At 44.4% G+C, this 15,433-nt stretch overlaps 1 protein-coding gene across 6 annotated transcripts in view; it reads right to left on the reverse strand.

Annotated features, from left to right (window-relative positions):
- The window catches only part of nfia (nuclear factor I/A), a 133,367-nt gene that overhangs the window by 74,261 nt on the left and 43,673 nt on the right, over window positions 1-15,433 (reverse strand). For all 6 annotated transcript variants that reach the window (XM_047343165.1, XM_047343168.1, XM_047343167.1 and 3 more), the window contains exon 2: window positions 10,049-10,577. In XM_047343165.1, coding sequence (XP_047199121.1) covers window positions 10,049-10,577 — 529 coding nt within the window. The remainder of the gene's footprint in view (window positions 1-10,048; window positions 10,578-15,433) is intronic.

Genomic DNA, 15,433 nt, shown 5'->3' on the forward strand with positions numbered 1-15,433 from the left:
ACACACACACACTCTCTCCTGACTTACAATTTTCAAAGTTTTCCTTCTCGACCGCAGCAGCGTCTGCAGCCGCTCTGTGGAGATAAACAGCGAGGGATTCAGCGCCTGCCAGCGCCTTGTGGCTTGGCACGACGAGCTGCCACAGCCTCATTATCCTGCCCGCTCTCCTTTATTCACCACCGCCACTAACACCGCCGCCCCCCCACAACCCAACGCTCGCATCATCTCACCGAGCGACCGAGGGCAGCGCTGCAACGAAACAGTTCAATAATTCAGTTATCAGCTCCCCAACCTCCACCTCCGCTAATCCTTCACTTGTCAATAATTAAAAATGAACATCTGACGGTGTCGACTGAAGGCGTGCGCACACACACACACACACACACACACACACACACACACACACACACACAGAAAACCAAAACAAAGGAGAGGGTCCTGGTTCCACAGAATGAGTTCTTTGTGTGCTTCACCTCTTGGACTCGGGCCAAAGAGTCGGACAGTTTTCCTCAAATATGCAAAGAGCTCGACTCTCCGCCTGCAGTCTGAGGGATGCTCTCTCTCTCTCTCTCTCTCTCTCTCTCTCTCTCTCTCTCTCTCTCTCTCTCTCTCTCTCTCTCTCTCTCTCTCTCTCTCTCTCTCTCCTCCTCCTCCCCCCCCTCCTCCCTCTCTCTCTCTGGTCGACCCACTGACGACCATCCTCATCCTCACGGACGAGCAGATCCTCTCTCTCCTCTGCTGAACCTTTTATTTTTGGCTGTTAACTTCTGAATCCTCCTCCTCCTCCTCCTCCTCCCGTCGACAAATCCTCCCACAGCAGGAGCTCCGTGGACTTTTTGTCCATTTCTCGTCTAAAGAAGCTCGAGAAGCAACTCCCAGACGGTCGTGTTCACATTTAGTTCTTGGACGTTCGACTCCAGGAGATCAAAATAAAAATAAAAAATCTGAGGATAGTATTTTTACTGTTGTGTTGGTGTTTGGGTGTGAAGGGATATCTGGTGATGCGGGACTCATGCGGTGCCGCGTTCCGCTGCCAAGTCTTCATGAAAAACTGCTGAATATTCAGAGTTTAATTAATCAAATCATCAGTCCAATCAAACTAAACTAACGAGGACACAGAATCGGAAATATCTTTCATTTAATATGTTAGGGTTTGAAACAAACTTAATTTTATTCAAGTATTTATGCTTTTGATATTAAAAGATAAAATGTAATTGTTTATATTCTCATTTTTCTGTTATTATCTGAATTTAGTTTTCACTGTAACCTACAACTAAAATGTTTTATTAATTCTGAGCAGTAGAAAATTATAATAAGTTTGAACTGTGATGTCGTCATGAAAGTGTTTCTCATTTTGAGGATTTGTGAATTTTCACATCTGTTTTAATTCTGGTTATTTAAAACAAGATAAAATAAGAGTTTAAGTACCTGGCAGAAGTTTAAAAAAACTCAAAACAAAAATAATAAAGACAAAACATCTGTAAAATATCCCAAAAAATTTGAGATACAAGATATAACAAAAATATAGAAAATGATCAGTCAAATTTCCAAAAGAATATTTAGTTCATGTATTGAATAACATATTGACAGTATTTTCTAAATATTGGATTTATTGGAATCATCTTCCTGAAAGACCTGAAAAAATATTTGTATTATATCTGAAACGTCAGTAAAGTATTCGACGTCTGCGTCTCTGTCTCTGATCATCACCAGCAGCCATTTTGTTTTGAATCCTAACAGAGTAAATCTGAAGTGAACGACCGGCAACGCGCTCAGAACCGTCTCCACCCTGATCCCGCCGCTCCGACCCGATTCTTCTTCTTCTTCTCCTCCTTCGTGTATTTTTCAGCAGCCATACGGCGCTTTGGAGTTTCTCTGCTTCCACCATCTGTGGAGAGTTTCCCTGCAGACGCTCGCAGCTGTCCTGGTTCATGTCGACGCTGGCTTCACACGGCAGCGTCCCCACGGCCTCACACACAATGGGAGAGAGAGTGTGTGTGTGTGTGAGAAACAGAGGGTTTATGGGAGTTTTTTGGCACACAGCTCCTCTCTCACTAAGCCTTTCAAGATGGACGGACACTCCGACACAGAAACACACACACACACAAAGACTTGGTCACAGACTCCTTCAAAAAGAATCTAAAGGAGTGGGTTCATGTGCAGAGGTGAAAGGTCATGAAACCGTACAAAGGTCAGAGCAGAACTTTGTCGGGATCAGACCAACGACACATCACAACTTTCATTTTGTTCATTTACAGATTCAAGTTTTCATTTCACATGAGAAATGAAAACCTTCAGTTTCATACAAACAGGTTCACTCATCAGTACTTTTAAAGGAGAATTCCATGAAGTTCTGAGGCTAAATTTAAAAACGAATAACTTCTGAGCGTCAGAGGAGCAGTGATCTCGACCTTCAGTCCCTAGAATGAGTCAAACTCCAAACACACTATATTCCCCATAGTTCAATACAAAGCCTCTGAGGCCACATCTTCGCTCTCAGCTCCAGTTTGTGAGTCTGACAGACGACCACAAACCACAAGTATCCAGCATGTAAACTGCTGCGGTTTCAGAAAGCATCATTCAGTGAAACATGACTGTGTTTCTTCTTGAAACTCTTACAGGTGTGTTAAACTTTTAATTCACGACTTTTACTTGTAACTAATGTTTTTTTCTTTCACCGTTTTGTTGAGATTTCTTGAACTAATTTGAGTTTTTTTCCTTCTGTCTAAAAACAGCAGCAAACCGAACGCTGCACAGGAGCCAGACTCCATTTTGTTGGCACGAAACACTCGGAGACAGAGTCGGGACTGACGATGGGGGCTCGGTGAGAGGGGGGTTCTGTTGCTAAGGACCGAAGTGGGGGGGCTCTTCCTTAGCAACAGAGACAGTTATTCCCAGCAGCTGGCACAACTCACCACCGGCAGTGCAGCTACATTCCTGCAGGATGACCTCCGCAAAAAGACAGAGAGGATGACCTTTAGATGGGAGCAACGTCCAGGAAGAGGTGGAGGAGGACAAGAAGAAGAAGAAGAAGAAGAAGAAGAAAAGACGAGGACATTTACAGAAGAAAAGAAAACACTGACGGATGAAAGAAGAGGAAACACTGAAGAGAAAAGAAGTGAAGTCGGGCAGATGTTCAAGAGGAAGAAAACATCAGAAAAATGAGAAGAGGTTAAAAGGAGAAAAGCTTCTGAGCGTCTCATGAGGACGACGACTGAGAATCACCGTCCTTCTGCCACGATGGACGTTCTGAAGCCAGAGAGAGGAACCAGGACGTCCAGCCCCACCAGACTCACATCACATCACAGAAGATGAGAGCTGCTGGGAAACCGCTGCCTCGATCAGCTGGTGAAGTATTCAGATCTTTTACTTTAGTAAAAGTACGAGGCTGAAACTCTGGACCCACGAAGACCTGAACCGCGTCTCTGCAGAATTACATTTACTCCTGAACGATTCAAAACACTGTTTATTTTTATGAAGGTCAGAGTTCAAGTTCAGACGCCATAAATCAACAGAGACAGGGAGAGGTGGCAACATGCTGAGAGTGTGTGTGTGTGTGTGTGTGTGTGTGTGTGTGTGTGTGTGTGTGTGTGTGTGTGTGTGTGTGTGCTGTCTCTTTGTGTTGTGTTCAGGAACCACTCGGCTCTAACTCCTCCCGTGTTGCTGCGAGATCAGAGATTTTCTCTAAACTGGAACACGGAGTCGATTTAGACGATTTAAATGGGATTAAACCTGACGTCGGCGTGTCGCAGAGCGAGCGATCAGCTGACACAGGAAAACACAGTCGCATGAAACGATGAGTTTCTAACTTTCGTTGCTATGTGCAGGTTCCTCACAGTCGGCCGCACATATTCAGTTTAGATCTTTAAATCAAACAACTGATTCTTCACCGTCTGAACGGTTCACTTCCGTTTGACGCTCATGTAAAGTTGCCTCTGTGGTTTAACTCTGCTACACATCTCAGAAGAGGAAGAGTTCAGGACACAACAGGTCAGTTGTATAAATATGATGTGACATCAACAGATTTTTAAACCTCTGTATTTCTGTCCAACATTAAATATTTATGAGTAAATAGGAGCCATTTATTTGATCAATATCTTTGAATCCAAACGAGCTGAGAACACGGTCACAGACGATCCTCAGCTGATGGTTTGTTCTCAACGTGTGAACCTGACGTCAGGTTTATTCTTCACTCTGTGGTTCAATCAGCTGCAACAGTGGCTTCATTTTTATGAATGAGTTCAAAGCTCAATGACCGTGAATGGAACAATGTGTGTGTGTGTGTGTGTGTTCATTGGTTGGTGGTGGGGTGGGGGTGTTCCCGTGGTTACACTGTGTACTTCAGGAACCACAGCTGAGTGTGTGGTTTTACGCTGCGTTTGCCTTAAACAGCCCCACATGACGACCAGAGAACAGCAGCAAGACAAGCAGCAGGAGGAGGAGGAGGAAGAGGAGGAGGAGGAAGAGGAGGAAGAGGAGGAGGAGGAGGAGGAGGAGGAGGAGGAGGAAGAGGAGGAGGGAGAGGAGGAGGAAGAGGAGGAAGAGGAGGAAGAGGAGGAAATGTAAAGTGTCCCATACTGAACAAAACATAGACTGCAACTCATTCACAACAACTTCCTTACGAACCATTAATGAGGGAAAACTAATCCACCCATAAACAGACAATATGATCCGAACAAGAAAACAGCTGATGGAGAGTAAATGAAGTGGAACGTTGGTTTTCTGCTGGTTGCCTGTTTGTAGTTTTGGGGGTTTCAGACGTGTCCGTCACTTCCAGGACGTCCGACACTGAAGCTGCTTCCTTCAAGAGTAAAAACTAATCACATCAACCTTCACTTTAATCCAGGAGCTGCAAATCAGGAACTTTAACTAATAAGGTTGAAGTTTAGTCTCTGAGGCTGAAGAAATTAAGTTTCAGGGAAAAGTTTGTGTGCTCAGATAAATGTGTGTGTCAATTGTGTGGTGAAGGTCAGACGGCAGTAAGAAGTCAAGATGGAGTGGAGTTGTGTAGTTGTTTTTTTTGGTGGAGAGAACAGGTCACTCAGAGCTGCAGCTCGAGACGAAGCTCCAAATCTCTTTAAGAGCTCAGGAGGACAGAGGCAACTGGGTCAGACGTCTTCACACACACACACACACACACACACACACACACACACACACACACACACACACACACACACACACACACACACACACACACACACACACACACACACACACACACACACACACACACACACACACAGCTTGATATCAGCCCCTCGGGGTCGTATAAGGTGACGGGCAGATAAACATCTAACGGTGGCGGCTCTAGAAACCTTCACATTCTGTAGGTCGGACCGGCGGCTCGTTATCACACCGAAACACAGATATCCTCCAATTGTGCTGCCGGAGGAGCTTCCTCTAGAAACAAGTGAAGTCACCGCTCCGACCAATCACAGGCCCTCTGACCTGCACCGAGCTTCAAGTGAGAAAACAGATCCTGACGCAGGTTTCAACCCGTTGCATCTCAGGTTCATTCAGACCTGAATAGATGAAATTTAACATCTATGATGAATATCAGAGTCTCAGAATCACTTCATCTGAAGGTGAAGTAGCTGAGTCGAGAATAAACCTGGAAACACCAGGTTATGTCTCACACAAGCTGAACTGAGATCAGTTCTGAGTGTTTGTAGATCAGTTATCAGATCATGTTCATATCTGTATCACTGAGAAACAACACACAGACTTTACATGAGGACAAAACCTTTCTATTAATGAAACAATAACTAATTTCAAAGTGAGACAGAAGTCGTTTTAAATAAATGTAAAATGTTTAAGACCGTACTGAACTTATTTGAGACCTAGTACACGATATTTAAAACATATTTAAGACTTTTTTTAGTCTTAAATATGAGACAAAAAAATGTAAGACCCTATTCAAATCAAATATATCAGAAGTGATATTTTTAAATGAACTAAAAACACAAGAAACCAAGAGAAACAAACTCCTGTTGTCGAGTCAGAACTTCAGAATGAAAGGAATCGACACGTTGAAGAATCGTTCTGCTGTCGTCCCCGTCTCACGTCTTCATACGTCCCTGAACTCACTCAACACATCGAACAAGTGAGAAACACTATGTTCATCTTATGTTAATTCTTCCTCTAAACTCAGTAAACAAGCCGATTTGAGTTGGAAATGTTTCATATGTTTCAGCTGCAGATAAAATAACTGAGAGACATTTTTCAGTTTTAGTACATATCAGATGTTTTGTTGATAAAGTGAAGAATCCTCTTCTGCTGGATCATCTTTTCTGGAAAGTGAGTCGCTGGCATTGATGTAAAAACTTGTTCGATCAAACTTTTACGATTTCATCTCTCTAATTATGTTTAATTGACTTTAGTGGCACATAAATATTATCTCGTCTGCAGTAAATGTTAACGTCTTTATTTCAGCCTGCGATGATTCTAAATCACAGACGTCAACCAGTCGACCCTTTTCCACCTTTTGTTCCCGAACGAAAACCAACCAGCAGCTCCCCACACACACACACACACACACACACACACACACACACACACACACACACACACACACACACACACACACACACACACACACACACACACACACACACACACACACACACACACAGGCACGCACACACACACACACACACACACACGCCTCCAGTCTGTGAGTGTGTGTGTGTGCATGACTGGCTGCTAATGAGGGGGTGTGTGTGTTTATCCTAGAGGTTAAACAGCCCGATGATAGGGGTCAGGACCTCAACGCTGTGATCTCTGACCTTTCGGCACATGTCGAGCGTTCCTGTGAAAGTGACACCCGCCGCCGCCGCCGCCATGCAGCAGCTCGTAAATCAATGAAGGGGGGGTGGGAAGGATGAGGGGGTAGGGTTGACCTCTGACCTCCTGAACACTTGTTCCTGAGGATCCCGGGTGCTCACACACACACACACACAACACTCAGAGCTAGTGCTCAGACGTATGAATGGAGGGTTTGCTGAGTGTGTGTGTGTGTGTGTGTGTGTGTGTGTGTGACTGACTGCAGGGAGTGAAAGTGTGTTAATTTGAAAAGCTCAGCAGTGACTTCCTGTTCAGCTCTCCACCTTATTTCCTGAGGTCAACACTTGTTTGAACCTGCTTCACTGATGGTATCATGAGTCCAGTTCTATTTAAACTATGTGAGCATCTATGAGTCCAATGAAGACCAAGTCAAAGAAATATGAAGTCTGATTTTCATAATGATGTCGTTAAGAGACAGAACTTCTTGACTGGATTCAGAAAGGTTTGAAATGAGGCAGAGAAAGTTCACATGATTTGTAATTAAAAGACTAAACAGACAAACTAAAGAGTTCAGGTTGAAGCTGGAACTTCCTCCCAGACACTGATGCATGAAACAAGCTGCTCTGTCGTCAGGAGGCAGAAACACTGACGTGTCCCCTGCACCTTAACGTCACACCAGGAAGACGGAGGTGTCAGGAAGCTCGATGCCGAAGACCGTGACGGACAAAACCAAAGCCGAGTCCCGAAGCAGCCGAGCTGCCGGACTGAGTGAGGGAGCTGTGACTGACGCAGCTCTTTACAGCTTCAAAATGAAAACACTGAAAAAGCAGCAGGTGAAAGAACAAACTGATTTCTGTTTTTTGTTTAAAATCGTCTCCAGGTTTCGTCTGGTTGAGTTTTCTGCTGCTGAACTTTAACAGGATTAAATAATAAATGGTTGGTCGTGCGCTGCGGTTTCTACGGGCAACACTGCTGGTCTTTATCCACCCCCCACCCTGAGTCAGTGGTATGGGGATGAATTTAATTACCGACTCGGGCGGCCCCGACAGACCCCGCCTCCGGCCCTGCGAGCCCTAAGGTCAACCTGCCTTCACATGGCTTTTAATAAACACCGCTGCTCCAGAAAAGCTCCGCCGCCTTAAATAAGAGGCAGCATGAAACCTGATCCCCGGGGTGGGGGGTTCTGTGGGCGTCCAGCCTCGGCCTTCCCCCTCGCACCTCGTTCAAGCCAGACACAATCCTGCCAAGCCTCTGTCAAGACCAGGCTTTAAATCCTGGCTCTGAGGGAGAAGATGCACATTTAGTTTTTCATTTTAAAGTTGCTTCTGTCTCCACCACAAACCCTCGCCTTTGTGTTTGTGACCACAGCGAGCGGCTGCTGGAAGTGAGAACCAGTTTATTCCATGAGTTTCTCACATGGTGCCAGTCATTGAAGGTTTTTTAAAGACCAACGACTGCTCCAACCACCTCAGAATGAATCCACAGAGCAGCGGCGGCGTTTCAGCCGGGAACTGAAGAGAGCTCAGTGTGAACGGCCACGCAGCTGATTACTGCGGCCGCGGAGTGAAAACACGCTCAGACGACAGCCCAGCGTCCGCGGGGAGACGGGAGCAAACTCTGGGCTCAGAGAGGCTTCAGTCTGCCAGAGGAAATGATTGTAATTAAGGTTCAGGGTCACAGATCTTTCCATGTGCTCGGCTGTCGACGGATCACAGCTGAAACTTTACCTCCATGAAAACACGACGGGAACCGGAGGAAACGCTTTGATTAACAAGGTCTCGTTAGAATCTGCACTTTGTGAAACTGGGATCAAGTCTTTAAAACCTTCATGTCATTTTAAAAAGTGTTTATCATCACAGCACGGTGACGAACGAGTTGACACGCGGGCTGAAGGTCCATCGTGTTGCTGTTCTGGAGCTCTCACAACTCTTTATGGTCTTCATCAGCAGACATGAGAAAAAGCACAGACCTGTTTTCATCTCGTCTGAATCAACGTTTAAAACACTGGTTTTATGATGAAGCTTCTGCTGATGATCATGTGATACGACTGAAAGCTCAGGAACAGACTAAACGCACCTGAAGGTGAAGGACCAACTTTAGAAACATTAGAACTTAACCCTTCAAACTCAATACCAATGTTCCTCCAGTGCCTATGTTGCTATTCAAACGCTTCACATCTCTAAAATCTGTACGACCTAAACTAAAAGGTTCTGTAAGTCAATAAACCAGAATATATTATTTAAGTACGTTTTTAATGGAAACATTCTCTGAAAGTTCAGTGATAAAAAGAGCAGAAAACAGACCTGGGAGCTGCTGCTGAAGAATCTGAATCTGAACCAATTCTACCTGCTCTACCTGGAAACTGTTTTTCTTTTCCAAGAAAACTCAAACAAACTTCACCTGAGCTCGGAGCCAAGTGTTTAAACCATCTGCCAAACGTCTGCTGCCACCGCCGCTCGCAAATATTCCAACCACATAAATCATCAAATCATTTTCCCGTGGCATCAGTCTGACATCAGGAAACGTGCTGAGCAATCACACAGCAGATAATTGTGTGTTTTTCTTACAGTGCGAGTCGTAGCGAGGATGTGCCAGCTTCATCTAGAGAACACTCTGCTCTGCTCAGCCAGCGCGAGTTGTATTTTGGCAGGAACGTTTCTTCCTCCTCAGACTTCTGCTTTGCTGACCGCTGATGAAGCTGCGGCTGTCTGCGGCAGATAACACGAGCGTCTGCAGCCACAAGTCGAGAGGCAGCGAGCAGAGCTTCATCCTCACAAAGACACGTGAACTTTAATCAGAGGAAACAGGGAAACGACTCCTGATCCTGACAAACGTCTGCTGGAGACTTTTACTGTGTTTACTGAGTTGAAACTGACTTTTAATTGGTTTGATTATTTGATCATCTCCAGCTCTTCTGCTTCTCGTATGAAAGGATGTAAACATGATCTTGTTTGTCACTGTAAAACATATTTCTGAGGGATCATGAAAGGTCACCTGACAGAGACACAATATCTCACCACAACACTCATCAAAACTCCAAATCAATAATTATTTCCTTATTTCCACTTCATCACAGACACTTGAAACAGAAAAGTGAAGCTGCGCTGACGAGATGTTCACCGACACTGAAGAACTGTGTGTGTGGCTTGTGTGAGCTTGTGTGTAATGATGTCACAGTGTCGTCATGTCAAACATCAGAGCTGCGGCAGACACACACCAAGCAGCGCCGCGTCTCACACACACAAAGGAGGGCGGGACTGACCTGTGTGGACGAAGTAGGCCAGGTACAGATCCAGCTCCTTCACTGAAACTCCAATGTGATGCGGCTGCACACACAGGCTGGGGTTCGAACACTGAGGAGACTTTACCAGCCTCTCCCCGTCAGTACTTTCGAGGGGAATCCCTTTGAATAAAATCACCATGACCAGGTCCAGCCTCCACACTTTGTCCGCCTGGCGCAGGCAGTCGATCCTCCTCATCTTGCCCTTCTGGTCGGGGTTGGACAGCACGCAGCACGGCGGCTTCTTCCCCGTCACCGTCAGCACAAAGTCCTCCCTGAACTCTGGCCGGATGTCCTTGCGCAGTTTGGCCAGGAGGCGAGACGCCCACTTCTGTTTGACCTCGGGCTTCTCGCCGAGCAGCTCGTCCTTCACGGCGCGCTCCTCCTCCTTGGACATGCGCTTCTCGTGCTTCTTGAAGTACTTCCTCTTGCGGGCCTGCAGGTTGAACCATGTGTAGGCGAAGGCCCGGACATGGGGCAGCAGGGCTTCGATGAAAGGATGGAATTCATCCTGAGGGAGGAAGAGGAGACGAGAGGTGAGAGTGTGAAGGACAAACAGGTCACAGCAACAATCAAACACAGTTTGATTCTCATCTTCCACTTCAGTTCATGTTTGACCACAGACTTTTTATAGATGAACACAATCAGAATATGAAGCTGCACAGATTCTAGTTTCTCCACTGGAGCTAAACGCAGAGTTTAATGAGCACGAACAAGGTTTTAACAACGATCGTCCCCCTGGTGTCGGAGGAGTCCGAGATGTGCGGAGGAAATATGTCTGACATTTGACTTTTCGCAAAAAAAAACAAGATTTCTTCAAGACGTCTCGAAACAAGAAGAAAACCGACGACGCTGCAGAAGAATTTTGAGGTTTTAAGGTTTTCAGATAAGATGGAAAATGACAGAAGGAGGAAACAACAGAGGGAAGGAAATAAACAAGAATACAGAAATCTATAAGGAAGGAAAAATAAGGAATGAAGGAGAAAGAGAAGGTGGCAAGATGGAAAAGTAAAGAAAACAAAAAGGAGGAAAAAACATAGGAAACCGAAGGAATGAAAGAAGTAAAGAAGGATGCATGGACGGATGAGGTTTAGGAAGCAAGAAGAAGGAAGGAAGGACAAAAGGAAGGAAGGAAAAGAATTTAACAAAGAAATAATGAATTTCAGACTCAACCTCTCTCACCTCCTTCTCTCTCGCTCTCAGGAGGGAGGAATGTGTCTGCCAGGCCCCCCCCCCCACCCCGACCAAAAACGCACCAAACAAACAACCAACCAAGAGGCCGACCGCCGCCGGCCGAGCGGAGGGAAACCAAACCGCCACGAGCACAAACATGGGCTCAGCGCTGGTTTGTTCAGCTCAGATCTTCATGTGCAGGATTAAAGGTGCATTAAAGGAGCATTACGTGGTTTTCAGCCGACGAGAGCTGCACAGTTATTACTGTGGGAATGTGGTTAGACGGCATCTCCGGGATTAGACCCAAACTTGGGGTCGGTTACACCTGCTCCGCCCCCGAACCACCACCACAAAACCAGGCTCATTCTCCACATGAGCCCGAGAGAGAAAGTGCATCAAAAAAGGAGGAAAAGAAAGCGACTGATCCACAGATCTTAACCAAAAACGGTCGGGATTTAAAGTGGAGTTATGGGAGAGTCGGAGGGATTATGAAAGGAAAACGTTATTACAGCTCGTGGAGGGAAAGAGGCCGATGAGGCGAGCAGCCACGCTCGAACACTTCCTGTTCTCAGACGGACGTATTTACTCAACCAGTGGTGATCACTGCCAGTCTTCATTCACAACCGCCTTCTACAAATCAGCTCGAGACTCAGACTTCACCTGAGGAACAACGTCACATTTTCTCTAGAGTTTAATCTCAAATTTCTGGATACGGATAAAGATAAAAAAACATTTAATTTTAGACCAACAGCAGAACGTTATATCTTCTGATTCATCAGAGAGAAATATATGTTTAAATAAAGAACGTTTCCTTGTTCAGTGTCTGAACACAAGCAGAGACGAGAGCTTCATCTGAATAAAGTTTAAAACTGAATTCAAACAGTTTGTGTTCATTTGAACTCATTTAGCACAAAACAGAGCGACTGAATATGAGGACGACAAAACCACTGGTTTCTATTTATCTCACTAGAACATGAAAATGTGCATGAAAAGATTTAAAATGAAACGTCGGTGAATCATCCCACGTTTATGTTTGTTTCTATGTCATCATATGTTGATGACAAATAAAATAAGACTGATGCTCATGAAGAGAAATCAATGGAGTGAATTCTTGTGTCTCTACGACTTTGGAACATGTTCTGCAATAAAAATTCCACAGCAGAAAAAAAAGATATATTTTCTTTTCATATCAAGTTATTTTGGGGTTTGAAAGTTTCGTTTGTGGCAAAGTTTGAGAGAAAACCTGTTATTTTCTGACAAAAAGAAAGAAAAAACGTTTCATCACAGAGAAACAACGAGAACTTTCCAAAAGACAAAAACACAGATGGACAGAAAACATCTTCATGGAACATTTTCTTATTTGGATAAAACTCTCAGAGGGAAACTGAGGAGGGGGAGGGAGGGGGAGGAGAGGGGGTGTAGCCCCCCCTCCTGAGCCACGTATTGAAAAAAAACCTCCACTATTCATAGATCAAACAGACGCTCACACATCTTGATACGTGCAAATGCTTCTGACTGGGGTGGCATGTGGATGCCACATTACACACACACACACACACACACACACACACACACACACACACACACACACACACACACACACACACACACACACACACACACACACACACACACACACACACACACACACACACACTGCAATGCATAACTCATAATTTTGCAGCACAGTAAAAAGTATTTTTTTATTTCCAGTATTTTTTAATTCAGAGACTCAGACCCCCTCATTTATAAAATCCTCCAAACAACTGGAACAGATTGAAATATTCCTTCATCATAAGAAAAGCATTTTGTTTGTGGGAGCTTAAGGAAACAGATGTTTTGCAGTGTAGAAACAAGTGACACTGCACAAAGACCTCCTGCCGCTGTTTAAAGATCCTCAGACTAAAATCTGCACTGAGAACATTTCAACCTGTTTCTGCACAAACTGCTTCTGACGCCACGACAATCAACGACGAGGAAGAAAATAATTTTGAGTTTTCTTGTCACTCGTTTTAACAGAAGTTTAAAGTGTTTCAGACTGAATGAAGTGTTCCGAGAATCCTTGTTTACTGTTAAAAGAAAAGACACGTGAAGAAAACGTTTCAAGTTAAATCTGCAGATTATGAGTTTGGATTTAAAATAATATTTTCTGTACGTCCATGGTCTCGACACCTTTCTACTCCGCTGACGTTTCTCAGCTCCGAGCTCATCGGTTCCCACTGAAGACATTTCACACGTTGTAATGGCTCAGTGACAACAAGAGGAAACAGAGCATTTGTCTGGGACTATTTTCGGTGGCAGATTATTCCACATTTGGTGCTGCAGTGATTATTTGTGGCAGCAGGATGACGTGTGGGACTGAATGTATATCTACAGTGTGCGTGTGACTCTGAGCCTCATTAAATGGATTTAAATCGTTTGTGGAGCTCAGACAGGTCAGATATATAATATAATTTATATAAACACACACACGTGGTTGTTATCAGGTGATGCTCTGGGATTTGTTCGGACTTATTTGAGTGTGAGGTTTCTTTGTCTTTTAATTGTTCAAGAATATTTCAGGTTCAACTTGAGGTTTGAGGTTAAATTAAAAAAATACAGGAAGTTCAGGAGCACTTTTTTTTTGCAGCTGCGGTGTCAGAAAATCTTTACATCAAATGTGAGATTAAACCTTCAGCTCGGAGCTCTGGCACAAAGAGGAAACTGTATCTACAGGCTGTGCATTAGAGCGCCAGCTGCACTGCTTTTTTTATATATATAACATTGTTCACCCTCCCTCGTCAGGGGCTCTGAATACAGCACATTGTTTCTTCTTGGAGTCGGTCCAGGCGAACGGGTTTGTCTCCAAAAGCGCCTCCAGCAGCTCTGCAGCCAAACCTGCAGCCGCTCTCTGAGCTCTCAAATCTCACTCCGGTACGGCAACGCTTTCTGCTCTGTGCACCAGCGAGATGTGTTTCTGTTTGTACGTGTCCTCGGGTGGTTATTAGGACGACGAGCGGCTGCCGGTCGGATGATGTGCACACACACACACACACACATTCCACAGTGGATCTGCAGCTCGGCGGCTCTGGATGTTCGCTGGAGCCACATACCAACATTCCTCACAGCCCAGTGCAACGTTTCAGCTTCCTGACCCGCTCACGCCGTCCACCGCCGCTTTTTCACACTCTGCTCCGTCCGCCGCAAAAAAATCCCACTTAACAAGTCACTTGTTCTCACATTCAGCCTTAAAATCTGTCTTTCCTGCCAGTGGGTGAGATAATCCCTCTTGTTCTCAGCTTCCCCTCGACTGAGGAATGTTTTCTGAGACAAACATAATCCTGCGTCTGCACCTGTGTCAAGAAAATGACTCAAGAAAACGAGCGACAGAAGCTGATTTATAAAGAAACACAGACTTACATTGAACTAGTGGCTATTCTCTTGTTATTCTTGTGACCTGATGCAAACAGTTAAAAAGCTGCTTTTAGTGTCTAAATGTAAAAATAAAGAACAAAGAAACAGCTTCATTAGAATGAAGATAATGACTGAAACAAGCCGATTTGAATGGGAAAGTGAAATTATCCACATATCAGTGATGTGTTACTCCTCTATAGCACATATCACTGGTTAAGAGACTCTGAACAACAGCCTGTGTGTGAACTTACAAATCTGCTGCTGAAACTTTAAATAACAGATTACAGTTCAAACTTTAACCTTAAATCTGACTTTGTTCCAATCAGACATTCCGATATTTTTTTTTAAATCAGCGTCAGTTTTTAGAAATGTGAGAAAACAAAGATTCACGAGCTGATTTTTACAGGAAACGTGAAATGATCTGAATCTGATGGAGCTGACACGCGTAACGACTGAATCTGAATTCAAACTTACAGAAAGATCTTATTCAACACTCAGGTCAAATTAACAACTTGATCCAGGAGCAATAACAGCAGGGAATTAAATCACAAAGATTTGCTAAAATAATGATTGATTCATGTTGTAAAAATAAAATCATTGAATCAATTTTAAGCTTCTGTAAAACACTTAATGATTTCTGTCAATATCTGGCCTGGTTCCTGAGATCGTCACAGCCTCGTTCCCTCAGAGACATTCTCCTGTTTTTTTGTTTATCCAGTCGGTCGTTTGTCTGAATCTTAAATCTGCAAATCAAGACACGACACTGCATTTCAGCTGATTTCTATTAAAACCAGGTGAAAC

This window comes from Hippoglossus stenolepis, chromosome 14 (assembly GCF_022539355.2).
Source record: "Hippoglossus stenolepis isolate QCI-W04-F060 chromosome 14, HSTE1.2, whole genome shotgun sequence".
NCBI classification, from domain to species: Eukaryota; Metazoa; Chordata; class Actinopteri; order Pleuronectiformes; family Pleuronectidae; genus Hippoglossus; species Hippoglossus stenolepis.